The 15,515-nt window shown below is 42.4% G+C and overlaps 1 protein-coding gene across 2 annotated transcripts in view; it reads right to left on the bottom strand.

Annotated features, from left to right (window-relative positions):
* Positions 1-15,515, bottom strand: part of LOC117361421 (phosphatidylinositol 3,4,5-trisphosphate 5-phosphatase 2-like) — a 95,129-nt gene that overhangs the window by 64,608 nt on the left and 15,006 nt on the right. Inside the window, exons 1-5 of one of the 2 annotated variants that reach the window (XM_033946725.1) lie at positions 12,760-12,888; positions 11,928-12,267; positions 5,456-5,519; positions 3,520-3,646; positions 1,380-1,491 (exon numbers count right to left, since the gene is read on the bottom strand). In XM_033946725.1, coding sequence (XP_033802616.1) covers positions 1,380-1,491; positions 3,520-3,646; positions 5,456-5,519; positions 11,928-12,121 — 497 coding nt within the window. In that variant the 5' untranslated portion in view covers positions 12,122-12,267; positions 12,760-12,888. Of the gene's footprint in view, positions 1-1,379; positions 1,492-3,519; positions 3,647-5,455; positions 5,520-11,927; positions 12,268-12,759; positions 12,889-15,515 lie in introns of those variants that run through there. The other variant, XM_033946726.1, reaches the window with a different exon arrangement.

Raw genomic sequence — 15,515 nt, 5'->3', positions numbered from 1 at the left:
TGAGGGGCTTCAAGGTAAATTAACGTTATTCGCCGATGACGCCAAATTATGCAATATAGTGGACAAGAACACAACAGGACCTGACAACAAATCCAAGACCGATAGTATGGCACACGACCTCCTCCTACTGGAGAATTGGTCCAGGACCTGGCAACTAAACTTCAATGCCAAAAAATGCAAGGTCATGCACCTTGGCAACAAAAATCCATGTAAGACTTACACTCTTAATGGTGAGATCCTAGAGAGAACTGTAGCGGAACAAGACTTAGGGGTAATCATCAGTGAGGACATGAAGACTGCAACTCAGGTGGAGAAAGCTTCATCTAAAGCCAGACAAATCATGGGTTGCATACGAAGGAGTTTCGTTAGCCGTAAGCCCGAAGTCATAATGCCATTATATAGGTCCATGGTGAGACCCCATCTGGAATACTGTGTACAATTCTGGAGACCACATTACCGCAAAGATGTGCTGAGACTTGAATCGGTCCAGCGAATGGCCACACGGATGGTCACGGAGCTCAGGGATCTCCTGTATGAGGAACGGCTGAATAAATTGCAGCTCTACTCCCTAGAGGAATGCAGGGAGAGGAGGACATGATCGAGACATTCAAGTACCTCACGCGCCGTATCGAGGTGGGGGAGGATATCTTCTTCTTCAAGGAACCCACGTCAACACGAGGGCATCCATGGAAAATCAGGGGAGGGACATTGCATGGCGACACCAGGAAATACTTCTTCACCGAGAGGGTGGTGGATCGATGGAATGGTCTTCCGATGCAGGTGATTGAGGCCAGCAGTGTGCCTGATTTTAAAGCTAAATGGGATCGAAAGGTGGGATCTCTTCGCAAAGGGAGGTAGGGGAGGGTCATTGGTGTGGGCAGACTTGATGGGCCTTGGCCCTTATCTGCCGTCACTTTCTATGTTTCTATGTTTCTATGTTTCCCTTAGTGGCCATGAATAGACATCGATAATAGCTAACCAGTAGCTGGTTTTAAGGAAGGTTTGGACAGTTCCCTGGAGGAAAAGCCCATAGTCTGCTATTGAGAGAGACATGGGGGAAGCCACTGCTTGCCCTGGATTGATAGCATGGAATGTTGCTACACCTTGGGTTTTGGCCAGGTACTAGGGACCTGGATTGGCCACTGGGCTTGATGGACCATTGGTCTGACCCAGTAAGGCTTTTCTTATGTTCCACACTTTGCACTGAAGAGAAGGGGGTGTTATTTGACTGCCTTCTAGTCTAGGTCTGTGCTGGAGTATGGTGGGGGTGTCTGTTCTTGTACTGAGTGACTGGGAATGTTATTTGACTCTGTATCTTGCTCTCTATGAGTAGCTGTACTGAGGTGCAAAATTGGTTTTTAGCCCGTCCTGAGAAGTACCTGTTGTTGATGTGCTTCTGCCATGTGGGTTGGTTCTTTACTTGTGGGACAGGTTCTTGGAATATGCCACTGTCAGGCCTTGCTGCATCCTGAGGGCTGCTCACCTCCCCAACTGAAAACACAAAACAGTGGTCAGGACAAGGCGTTCCTCTCTCTCTATACGCTCTCCTTCCTTCCTTCTCTCTTACCTTTCCTCTTCATATTTTCATGATGTTCTCAGGGGTCACAAGATTGTTTGGGAGTTAGCAAATGGGGAGAAAAGGAGCCCAGAAAGTAGAAGTGGTAGAGAGGGAGAGTTGTCTAACCGAAGGTGGTGCATGAAAATGTAGGTTACGACCCTGTTCTAACTCGATTCACCAGCAGAAAGAGTCACTAGCCAGGAAAAGGATCTAGGTGTCATTGTTGAGGCTATGCTGAAACCCGGCAACTGCTAAGAAAGCAAATAGAAAGTTAGGAAAGGAATGGAAAACAAAGATGGAAATGATGTCCTTGGATCGCTCTATGATACGGCCACACCTCGAATACTGTGTGCAGTTCTGGTCGCCATATCTCAAAAAGATATAGTGGAATTAGAAAAGGTACAGAGGGTGACAAAAATGATAGAAGGGATGGGACGACTTCCCTCTGAGGAAAGGCTAAAGCAGCTAGGGCTCTTCAGCTTGAAGAAGAGACGGCTCAGGGGTGATATGAAAGAGGTCTATAAAATACTTAGTGGAGTGGAAAGGGTGGATGCGAATAGCTTGTTCACTCTGTCCAAAAATACTAGGACTAGGGGGCATGTGATGAAGCTACTAAGTAGTAGATTTAAAACAAACCAGAGAAAATATTTCTTCTCTCACTGAATTATTAAACTCTGGAATTCGTTGCCAGAAAATGTGGTGAAAGCAGTTAGCTTAGCAGGGTTTATAAAAGGTTTGGATAACTTCCTAAAAGAAAAGTCTATAAGTCGTTATTAAGATGGACTTGGAGAAATCCACAGCTTATTCCTAACATAAATAGCATAAAATCTGTTTTATTCTTTAGGATCTTGCCAGGTACTTGTGACCTGGATTGGCCACTGTTGGAAACAGGATACTGTACTTGATGGACCTTTGGTCTGTCCCAGTATGGCATCTCCTATGTTCCCTGTTTTGGTGATATCTTCTGAGTGACTGTCAGCCTTCCCCTAAAGCTGCTCTATCTCCTTTTTAAATGTTGATGCCAGCAACCTGGTTCCAATAGGATCCCTCTTCCCTAGTATGTCACAAATGTCCTAACAAATCCAAAACCCTACTCTCTGCACCATCACTTCATCCATGCATTGAGACTCTGGAGCTCTGCCTGTCTGTTGGGTCCTGCATGTGGAACGGGGAGCACTTCTGAAAATGCTACCCTGGAGGTTCTGAATTTTAGCTTCCTACCTAAGCCTAAATTTGACTTCCAGAACCTTCCTACCACATTTTCCTAAGTCATTGGTACACTACCCACATGTACCAAGACAGCAGGCTCCTCCCCAGCAGTGTCTAAAATCTTATCTAGGTGACAGGTGAGGTCCACTACCTCCACACCAGGCAAGCAAGTGACCTTGAGTTTGGGCTGGTATAAGCTGTTAGGCTCTCCCTTGGGCAGGAGCGTAGTTAGAGCAACTAGGCCCAAAAGAATCTGGAGCGGTGGAGAGCAGGAACTTGGTACTGAGCAGCAGAAATCAGGCCTCAATCAGGAACCTAGGCACAAAGCAGAGTAGGATGGAACTCTCTACTAGGCCAGAAAGGGGATGTGGGTAGCCGTAAATGTAGGGCAGGCCCTCCATGAACTGTTGTACCAGCAGCCTAGCTCTCCTTATATATGATCACTGATTAGACATGCTTCTTGCTAGTCTGATGAAGGATGTGTAACTTAAAGAAAAATTGCATGTGGAATCAGAAAAGGTGTATATAAATGATCTCAGCTGCAGTGTTAGTCCTTGTGTGTGCGTGACTAGCTAACGAGTTGGTTCTTCCATTAAATGTTGCTAATTCTTAATGAAGACAACATTTGAAAGACTAGATGATGGAGGGACAGGGACAGGTAAGAGAAGCAATCAGACATGCGGAAGGTAGGAAGTGAGATGCAGGTGGGAAGGCAAATCTGGGCAATGAGCACTTTCCAAGTCTGAACTCACCAGAGTCCTCCTCGTCTCTCTTCACAGGATACAGCAGAGCAGACACCAGCCCCATGTTGGGTTGTTGGTATGTAGTGACGAGGTCTGCAAGGGTCCGGAAGTATTTCACCGGCAGGCCAGGGATGGTCTGAAATGAAGGTTACACACAGTAAGGGGAGTGTGTAGTGCAGTGGTTGTGGGTTCAAACCCACGCTGCTCCTTGTGACCCTGCATAGGTCACTTGATCCCCCCATTGCTTAGATAGATTGTGAGCCCACTGGGACAGGGGGAATAAACTCGGGTGACCCATTCTGAGCTCCCCTGGGAGAGCAGTAGAGAAAATGAAAGAAATAGTGTAGCTGGCACCTTCATTCCAGGGTTGTCTCTTCTTCCTCCTAGCACCTAATGCTTTTATTGGAAGTGCCTTAAAGCAAAGAGCCAAACTCCCAGTATAGGCATGCACAATAAAGGATGCCTAAAATACAGATCGAAAACACAAACAAATAAGCGACAGCACTTGAATCATCACAGATGCCTTCGTGGCCATATTTCATTTGATAGAATAGAAAACATCAAAATTACTCTGCATTCAAATGTACAGAGGTACCCAATTCCATTCCTGGGGGCCCCTGCAAGAGAACATGCTTACACATGAAGTATTCAGTCTCAATTCCCTTACTGATGGCACAAACAAGTCCCCATGATGAACAGAACGTAACTTGGGTAGTGGGACATACCCAACAAACTTTCAGGAGCCAAACCGTCATGAACGGTCTTCTAACTTCAACCAGTATAGCTTTACATAAAATTCTCAAGAATTTTTCCCTTTTAGCTTGGAGTATCGGATCTGGCTCTGGAGGCTGCACCTTTAGAAGGTTACAGAAAGCGGAGGTGGTCCAGAGGAGGGCTATGAAGATACTGCAGCACAAGCCTTGTGAGATAACTACTACTATTTATCATTTCTATAGAACTGCTAAACATATGCAGCGCGTACATCAAACCCTAGAAGAGACAAAAGTCTCAAAGTCTTCAAACCTAGCCAGTCAGGTTTTTACAATCACCGCACTGAATCCGCATGTGCTAAAGCTGCCTAGACTGGACCTCGGTGGCATGCAAAGATATCTCATGTATATTCACTGTGGAGATCCTGAGAGCCTGGTTGGCTAAGAGTTGAGATGTCCTGCACCAGAGATGAGAAAGGAGAGGGGGATATGAAAGAGATACTCACATACCTCAGAAGGATAAATACTGTACATCATTTTTTTTGCAGAGGAAGGAAACTTTTAATGTTATGAGGCTACAAGAGGATACACCTGGATCAAAGGCCTGAGAATAAGTACAGAGGATCCTTAGCTGTGAAAAGATCAGAAAATCCAGACATAACAAGGGTTCACTCTGTGCCATTCCACATGGGAAGACTACATGCGCTGGAGGATCTGTTTCTAAGAGATTGGGAGGGAATCAGAGACAGAATGTAACTTTTGTAAAAGTCTCATCGAGCCCGAGCGGTTCTCAGCACAGCAGAACAGATCTCTTGCAAAGACAGGGAAACCAACTGCTACTTCTCAGGAAACCACAAGGCAAGGGTGGAAGATGTTCTACACACCAAGTGACAGGCCTCATCTCTGTACTTGACATTCATTTGTTTTCGTTAACTGCCTCAATAAATAGATTCAGCTGGAAATGACAAATTGAACCCTAGGTGCCAGGAAATCTCCCTTTCTGCCACAGGATTCCCCCACACCCTTGTCTCCCCTCTCCAGCCTCCTCAGTGCTAGAAGCCAGCTCCAGACACTCCCCCTGCATAATTTAGCCCTTCCCAGCACACTCTCCACACGCTCCATGTCTATTTTCATTGATAGACTCTCTGGTTCCAGTCAAGCTGAAGTAGCAGCAAACAGACCCTCGGAGCCCTTGGCCAGGTTCATCACCTTCCTCTCAATGGTCCCATGCTCACCTGCACCGCCAGAAATCCCTCCTCATTTGGCATAATTCGGTAAGTATGAATATGTCCCTGGAACCTAAAAGACAAAAATCTGGCATTAGTAGTGAGCCTGGGAGCAGCAGCTGCTGGGAGATTTCAATGGAGAGAGCAAAACTGATTATAGGAACACCAGAGAGCCATCAAAGGCTGAACTGAAAATCCTGTACAGAACTACCAGAGTTCAAGGCTTGAGTTATGGTAGAAGTTATATCCTAAGTGGTTTCCATTCAGGTACTGTCCTGGCGGGTTCAAACTCTATCTAGTGAACCTGGGACAATGAGTGACTAGCCCAGGGTCACAAGGAGCAGCGAGGGAGCTGAACCCACAACCTCAGGGTGCTAAGGCTAACCACTACGTCACACACTCTAACTGTACCTCGGCCAACTCTGGTGGGGATAATTTGTGGTTATAAAATGGGTTTCTTACTGCTTGTTCCTAGGATAAGCAGCATAAAATCTGTTTTACTCCTTGGGATTTTGCCAGCTACTTATGAGCTGGGTTGACCACTGTTGGAAACAGGATGTTGGGCTTGATGGACCTGCAGTCGGTCTCAGTAAGACAGAAAAAAAAGATAATAAGGACGGTGCGTCATCCGCCAGCACAAGGAATTTCATGTTCCCTCTGAGATGCTAAGCTCAAGTTTTTTACCTATTTTGTTGATGCTTTTCAAAGTCTCAAAAACCCTTATTATTTTCAAACTTTCAAGGCCAGCAACATTTCCATCTGAGCATTGTGAGACAGATGTGAGCGGAAGTGAAATCATCCACCACCATTCAAAACTTCAGAGTGAGAAGAACGGTTATATCCTCAAAAGAGAGGTTCTGTGTCCTCTTATGGCTTCCCTGCCTTCATCCCCTGCCCTCTTTGCTTCATGGCTCTCTCACAACAAAACCATCAAGTTTCATTTTAGAGGGTCGAAATCCACAGCTTGCAAGTCTCTTCCAACTGCGGGTTGACCTAAGCCCAGATATTCAATGCTGGAGTACCCATGGCTCCCAGCACCGATATTCAGACTGGTGCCAGGTTAACTCGCTCCATATTCAAGATAGCTGCTCCTCAGTCCCAACTTTAGATGCTTATAAGGGACCACTGAAAGTTTCTCAGCCTAACCAAGAAGAAAATGATGTGAAGCCATGAAATTTACAAGTTATTGCATTCTTCTCTTGACACTTTTCATTTCATTTCATATCATTGAAATGAAAAGCGTTAAGAAAAGTATGAAATAACTTATAAGTTTCATGGCTTTACATCATTCTCTTCTTTGTTGTTGGGCTGAGAACTCTTCAGCGACCCCTCATATTGTGATGTCATAATGCCTCATCCCACCAGTGCCTAAGAGCCAATCTCGTCGGTGATATCACAATGACTTAGTTTCCCTATACTTGTGCCCATTTGCTACATGCATTTGCCTCATCGAAACAAAAAGTGTTAAGGAACATGTGGAATAACTTGTAAGTTTCATGGCTCCATATCATTCTCTTCGTGGTTGGCCTGAGATCTCTTCAGCGGCTCCTCATACTTAATCTTGCTAATCTCTGGGATTCCAAAACCTTGCTACTCCTTGAGTTTCTGCCATGTATGTGTGACCTGGACTGTCCAACTAATGTACCTTCAGTCTGGTCCATGAGGGCTATTCTTATGTTGTACACAAAAGGGCAAGCCAGTAGGGCAAAGATGGCTCCCAATTCAACCTACCAAATCTTATGGCGATTGAATTCCTCATTAAGACTATTAATAATAAGGGTTCCCAAGCAGATTCAATCCCCCCCTTTATTCTTAAATGTTACTTTGCTATTTTCGGTCCTTTTATCCTTGCCCTAATTAATGAAAGTCTTCAGCAAAGCACCATGCCAAAGGCCTGGAAGGAAACAGTTATCCGCCCTATAATCAAGGATCAAAAAACTAGTCCCGAGGATAAATCGAACTACAGACCAATCGCAAATATTCCCTTCCTAGCAAAGCTGACTGAGAAGGTGGTATTCAATCAAATATCAGAATTCATAGAAAAAACCAATATTTTACATCCGAATCAAACAAGTTTTAGACAGCACCACTCTACAGAACACTCACTGATTGACATGTCTACCTCCATACTTTACTTTTTGGATCACCATCAATCTGTTCTTCTGATTTCTATTGATCTTTCATCTGCTTTTTATACGATTGATCACAATCTTCTGATAGACAGATGTCAATCTATTGGCATCACAGATCAGGTTCTTTCTTGGTTTATATCATACTTTGCAGACCGCTCTTCTACTGTGTCTTTTAACAATTCAATTTCCGAAAGTTTTTCAACAACACATGGTATCCCCAAGGGTCCATTCTTTCACCACTTTTGTTTAATATTTTTCTTGCACCATTGATGACTCTCTGCCAATCCATTGGTTTTAACATATTTGCTTACGCAGATGACATTCAGCTTTTACATCCTCTTGATACCAATAATCCCCTTGAAACGATAGCAATCAATAAGAAACTTGAACAGATACACCAATGGCTTGACGCTAATAGATTAGTGCTTAATGTTAACAAATCAAATGTTATACTATTTCCCTGGAAAGACAGTTCTAAGCTCATTTTTCCCATCACTACCATGGGTACCACTCTACAGTCAATTATCAGCATTAAGATTCTAGGGGTTATCTTTGATTATAAACTAACCTATCATGACCACATTAGTAGCATTGTTAAATCAACCTTTTTCAGACTTCGCCAAATTCGTTCAGTTTCGCAGTTTCTATGTCCAAAGTCACTTAACATTCTAATCCATTCCTTGGTAATTTCTAAAATTGATTATTGCAATGCCCTATTTAAGGGAATAGCCCAAAATGAAATCAAACATTTACAGATTATTCAAAATGCTTCTATTTATATATAGATATAAAGATCATAGAATTCTAACAGATACATGGAAAACATTAAGATTTATAAGCAATTTATCAAAAGATCCATTGACTAAATCTTTAAATCAATCTATTTGGGTAAACTCCAGGATCAAAATTGGTGGATTTAAAATAGTATGGAAACAATGGATAAAAGCAGGTATACGAACTTTAAAAGATGTAATAGTAAATGGATCACTGCTTAGTTTTTCACAATTGCAACAAAAATTTGGATTAGATAAAACACAATATTTTAAATGGATGCAATTGAAGCAGGCCATTCAGGAAGGGTTCCCTGAATGGAAGAATCTAAACACTCAATATAATTTACCAATCCTTTGTTTTCAGGCGGATTTTCAAGGACACCAAGCCGCAAAATGGTATAAGAAAATAAACAAATTTTTAAACAAAAAAAAGAGATCAGGACTTAGGGATATTTGGAGTATTGAGATAGGACAGATAATTTTTCCATCTCAATGGCAAAAATTTTGGTCCTGGAGAATACATACTACAAGATCAGCATCTATGAGTCAAACATGGTTGTTTATATTACATAGAGTTTTATGGACCCCTACGAGATTACAAAAATTAGATAGTAGTAGATCTAATAGATGCTGGCATTGTAGGATAGAAGTGGGGACATTGGACCATTTACTATTCTTTTGTCCCTGCATTAATTCCTTTTGGAAATTAATTTGGCCCCAAATTAATAATTTATTAGAAAATCATGTTGGACTATCATATGATACAATATTATTTGGAACAGCAATGAGAACACAAAGTCCGATTTCAGCTAGCAATAATAAACTTTTATTAATTTTAACAGGGGTCGCCATACAGCAAATTACTCAGAACTGGAAGGATTACACTAAATTGAATTACACTTTTTGGTGGAATTCAATTTGTCATATATATAAAATGGAAAAAGTATTGGCATTACAACAAGGTTATATTAAAAAATTTAATAAAATATGGGGACCATTGACAAATTATTCTACTGATCAGATATAATAACACATGTATAGAACATATAGAAGGGGTAGGGAGGGAAAACTATTGTAATATTAATATGATATAAAATTCTGATAAAGGGTTTATTTAATTCACATTGTAAGAACATTTAATAATAATTTCAAGTGTTTTTTCATAATTGAATGTATTACATGTATTTCACTTGATGTAAGAATTTAAAAAAAGAATAAAAAATATTAAAAAAAAACACAACAAAATGCTTCTATTAAACTTATATCGAAAGCCAGGAAGTTCGATCACGTGACACCTCTCCTTAAAAAAGCACATTGGCTCCCAGTAGCTCACCGGATAATATATAAACTAAGTCTGCTTACATTCAAATCATTACTTTATAAAACTCCTGCTTTTATATATAAACTACTGATTATTGAGATCGAATGAACAACATTTACTGATGATTCCCTCACTTAAAATTATTAATACTCGGCGGCAATTCATTTTTTCTGTCACAGCCCCTCAAACATGGAACTCACTCCCTATTTACTTAAAGGAAGTACGCAACTTGGATAGATTTAAGAGCAAATTAAAAAGCTTTCTTTTTAAGGACGCATTCGATAACTAGTAAGCTCAACTAATGGCATTATTTCAACTTCTCGGAAGCACATTGATCTTTCTCTTCCTTTGAATGTCTTATTTACTATCAAATAACTTGTATTTCCTTTCCCTATCTTTCCTTGTGTTTTAATATGTTTGTAATGTTAGTTTATAATATGGTTTGCAAGACTTAGTTTTTGTCATTTATTTTGTTGTCCCCTAAATTTTGTAATTTTATTGATATGTATATCGCTTCAAATTCTGATTAAGCGATGAATCAAATCCTTTTGAAACTTGAAACTTAAATGTGTCTCTTTGGCAACATGCCTCCAATCTCCCAATATTGGTGGTAAATTAAGATCATATGGCCTATCCAATAACTAAGCTCTGCAAACCTTTTTTCTCCCCGCAAACATATCATATGCCAAGAGACTTTTCACCCCAAACCACAATGTATATCAAAGGATCCCTTGATCAGATCATATACCAAAAACTGCTCACCCCACACCTACAACATTTCATATACTAACACCCAAGCACAAGTAGAGCCCATCTCTATGTTCTATCAAGGTTTTTCTCAAGCCTGTCAGCCAGTCTAATTTTCAGGATATCCATAATGCAGTGCTTCCCAACCCTGTCCTGGAGGAACACCAGGCCAATTGGGTTTTCAGGCTAGCCCTAATGAATATGCATGAAGCCAATTTGCATGCCTCTCACTTCCATCCTATGCAAATCTCTCTCATGCATATTCATTAGGGCTAGCCTGAAAACCCGATTGGCCTGGTGGTCCTCCAGGACGGAGACAATGCATGCAAATCTATCTTGTGTGTATTCATTGTAGATAACTCCTCTTTCACAGTAAGAGTGAAATGCTGACTGGTCCACAGTCATCCACCCAAGCACTTGTGAAGCATATACACTCCTCTCCATCCAGCCAGCCACAGCCAGGTTTCTAGGAAGTCCCTCTCGCTCTGAAAGCCAAACAAGAGCTGAAAATCTTCATTGTGCTGGATGCTAGAAGCTCTAGTTCAGAATAAGAGGCTCAACCCTAACACCAGTCCATCTTGGCTCATCATTTCAGCTCTTGCTCCAGCCTTTTGTTTGGCACCTCTGATATCTCTTTGTAGTCACAGTGTCTGAGGTTCATTTTCTGGTTCTGATGCATCTCTAGCTCTTGTATGGCCAGCTGACCACCCCCATGGCCATGGATCACCAATGAAAGGCCAACTCTCCCCAGTGCTCCTGCTCTTATCCCTCTATTCCCAGACATCTTCCACCCATCCAGGCGCCTAACAGCTGGTAGACTTCCCACACTACTCCCTTAGCTCTCAACCCAGGCTTTCTGGGTCATACATTTGTGTTTTTTAATAATAATAATAATAATAACAACTTTATTTCTGTATGCGGTTAACAGAGTAAGAGACTGTACATAGACAGCAATGTCACAAACAAGACAATCAGTTTAACTTAGCAAGTCGGGAGTAGTCAGGATATCCGGAGGCATATCGGAGATACAAGGCAGGGAGGGAGTCAGAGAAATTTATCAAAGAGAGAGGTTTTGATTGATTTCCTGAAAGTTTGGTAGGAGGTTAACAAAACCTTGATCTCATATTCCAGCCAGAGAAGAAGAGAATGACACGGGGACAAATTTTTCCCTGTTCCTGTAGATCAATTTCCCCGTCCCTGCAAGTTTTGTCGCTGTTGCTGTCCCTGCCCTATTCCTGTAATCGCAGAAGCCTCGAACACTTATGATTTTAAAGTGTTTGAGGCTTGCACAAATGAGGACGGAGCTTTCAGGAATGGGGCAGGGACTGGAAAAAGAGTTCCCACAGGGATGAGGAAAATTACCCTGTATCATTCTCTACAGAGAAGTTCAATGCCTGTACTGACTCTTCTCTCCACCGGCACTCATCAAGAGAAAGAGATAGACACTGCCAGATCCAGAAAGTAATAATCCCTCTGCCAAAGAGAAGGAGACATGAAAAGGGGCTTACCAAAGGCAGAGGGCAAAGGCTCCAGACACAGACTCACTGTCCCGCACCAAAAAGCTCCCATCTTTTCCAGCTCTGCTCAACAAATCCTCAGCCTGAACACAGCTGAGATCTGGATGATACCAACAGGTGGTCTTCAAGACTCTGTGTCCAGCAGACATGGATGTCAAGCTTATCTCCAGCTCTGGAATAGACATACTGTCTCTTGACCTTCTGTGTCCTTTCAGTGTTGATGTAACTCAAGGCATGACTTTACCATTAAGTGGGTCACTTGGAATAAGGATGGCTTTCAGTACGCTATTGTGACTGAACTGGGCTGGTCACCTCCACACTGAGTCCTAGGCTGCAGGAAGAAACCCAAATGGTAAAATCGGACTTCATCCATAGTTCACTAGTCACATCCCAAAGCTCTCTGTAGTCTATGTATGTGTGTGCCAGCATACTTCTGTTTCTGCATGTAACATGAGGCAGCCTACTCTTTGCATGTGTGTGACAGGAGACTGACGTCTTGCCTTCTTCCTATGTATGTGCATACTTTTCTCTGTGTCTATGTCTGCATGTGTGCATGCATGGAACAAGTGGCTGGCTTCTCTGTGTATGTATGAAGGGATTATGTAAACACACATGTAAGAGGCAGCAGACATGTCTTTATGTGTATGCAGAGCAGGTGACAGACTTTTGTGTGTATGCAACATTCTCCGTGTGTGTATTTGTGTGTGAAGGCCAATGCTATAAATTAGTTTGCAGACCAAAGGAAAGAGGGAGGGAAAGAGAGAACAGAAATATTGAAATAAAGACAGAGCCACTAGGTGCATAAGCTAAGCCAGGCTCTTACCGGGATTCAGTCGGAATGAATGTCTGGTGTCAGCCCTCCTCCTCTTTAAAGCAGGGCGGTCGCTGTGTGACCTCTTTCAGACACAGCTTACAGCTGAAACCACATGCAGACAATGAGACACAGTAAAAACATCTCCACCACAAACAGTGTAACATCCTGCCACTAAACTATGAGGGGGTGCTGAAAAGTTCTCAGCCCAACCAAGAAGAGAATGAGGTGGATCTGGTGCAATCGATGATCTGAAACAAGGTCAAAACAGAGAATTTTGTTTCTGCAAATTGGCACTTAACGAAATAAGATAATGCTCTTTTCAGCTCCAGGGGCAAAAGAACGCTCACAATTTAGGAAGTTGCTTGGTTGGGCTGAGAACTTTTCAGCACCCCATCATATGTAATAAAAGTGAGCCAAATATAGGACAGTCGAGGCATTGTGACATCACTGATGAGGTTGGCTCTTATTGGTGGAATGAGGCATTATGACATCACAGTATCAGCTCTGGTTACCAGAAACTGAAACTCTTCACACTACCAGGGAGTGAATGAGGTGGATCTGGTGCAATCGATGATCTGAAACAAGGTCAAAACAGAGAATTTTGAAATAAGATCACACTCTTTTCAGCTCCAGGGGCAAAAGAACGCTCACAATTTAGGAAGCTGCTTGGTTGGGCCAAGAACTTTTCATCACCCCAGCATAACTTTGGCAGCCCTTATATACACTATCAGTTAAGAGAAGGCTAGTGGAGACCAAGACGCTATATTCCAGCTTGTAATATTTCGAGAGGACACTGCATGGACCATTGATAGAGTACAGAACCAACAGTGCTGAAGAACCCTTGGGTCAGTATTTCAACTTTACAGTCACAGATATAAATATACTCCACAATATCACTCACAAAACTTCAAAAGAGCCCATTCAAGGTCTGACACCACTGGTAAGATTCCTTTCTGTCCTCTTCTACTTTTCCAGTTCCTGACCCAGCCCGTCACTTTGGGACCCATCATGAGGGCACTCAGTTTATTTATTAGACGTCTGTGTGGAATACTGTCAAAGGCTTTGCTAAAATCTAAATGCACCACATCTAGTGCACTCCCTCTATCCAATTCTCTGGTCAGATTTGTCTGACAAGACCTACCTCTATTGAATCCAAGTTGCCTCTGATCCAGAAACTTGACCATTTTCTGTTTTAAAATCGTTTCCATTAGTTTGCTTACCACAGAAGTCAGACTTACAGGCTTGTAATTTCCTACTTCTTCCTTACTTCCACTTTTGTGGAGAGGGACCACATCTGCCTTTCTCCAGTCCTCCGGTACCACTCCCGACTCTAGAGTCTCGTTGAAAAAGTTAGTCAGTGGAGCTACCAGAACTTCCCTAAGTTCCTTCAATACCCTCGGATGTACACCATTCAGTCCCATCGCTTTGTCTACATTTATTTTAGCCAGCTCCTCATGAACACAACCCTCAAAACCCCCTATTCCCGTTTGTCTTCTGCGGTCCCACTCCCGGCGCTTCAGCTGTGAACACATAACAGAAATATTTGTTAAACAATTCGGCCTTTTCTTTATCAGCTTCTACATATTTCTCCCCTTCTGCACTTCTTCCTATCACTAACATATCTAAAAATGTTGCCTGTCTTCTTCTTTCTGTAATCTAAAGGAGCACCAGAATGTATTGCAAGGCCAAGAACAATTCAAGCGGGCAATGGTACAAGTATGTACGCTCCATACTACTTATCACTTAGATAGCGTTGAAAGACGACATTCGGAAGAACTTACAATCTTACTTGGACAGACATACATGACATAGAGGGTTGGGGATGCAGAACCCAAGGTGAGAGGAGTTAGGAGTCGAAAGCACTCTCAAAGAGGTGGGCTTTTAATTGGGCCTCGAACAATGCCAGAGATGGAGCCCGGTGTAGGGATTCGGGCAGGTTGTTCCAAACATATGGTACAGCAAGATAGACGGGACGGAATTGGCAGAGGAGGAGAAGGGCATAGATATGATGGACTTTTGAGCTGAGCAGAGCTCATGGGGGGGAGGGAGGATCATAGGGGAAGATAAGTGAAAAGAGATTGTGAGGGGCAGCTGAGTGCATTTGTAGGCCAGTAAGAGGAGTTTTAATTGTATTCGGAAACAGATGGGAAGCCAATGAAATGACTTTAGGAGAGGGGTAACGTGAGTACAGCAGCTCTCCCGGAATTTGAGTCATGCAGCCGAATTTTGGACGGATTGGAGGGGAGCGAGATGGCTAAGTGGAAGGCCTGAGAGAACCAGTAAGTAAGAGACTGATTAAGAAATTGAGATAATGCAAAAATCTAGGGATTGAGGATCATAATTGATGCATATCCTAAAAGTCCTATTTTGTCTAGGAGCTTCCATTCTAATCAAGACAGACAAACAAGGAATTAGGGAATTTCTCATGGTGGGAATGATAAAACTGACATGGGCACTTTACAAGTGAGTGGGCATTAGATGTTAAAGGCAACCTCGAAAAACTGAGCTTATAGCCTAGATTTGAATACTGCCAGAGTGGAAGCCACTGACTCAGGCATATGGTGCAGCAAGTTGGCAGCAGAGGAGAAGGGTACAAATAAGTGATACCTTTTTCTAGTTCTTCCATGCACAATAGTGGTCTTTTGTTAGCTGATGGTTCTCTTGCTTTTGCTCTATTGCTGGCCACTGTATTGTCTCACTGTTTCTTTGAAGATGAATAAAGATGATTAAAAAAAAAAAATCATTTGCTTTCAGTTTAGCCACCT

The sequence above is a fragment of the Geotrypetes seraphini genome, chromosome 5 (genome assembly GCF_902459505.1).
Source record: "Geotrypetes seraphini chromosome 5, aGeoSer1.1, whole genome shotgun sequence".
NCBI lineage: Eukaryota > Metazoa > Chordata > Amphibia > Gymnophiona > Dermophiidae > Geotrypetes > Geotrypetes seraphini.
The sequence above is the reverse complement of the archived record's forward strand: the minus strand, read 5'-3'. Positions and strand labels throughout refer to the sequence as shown.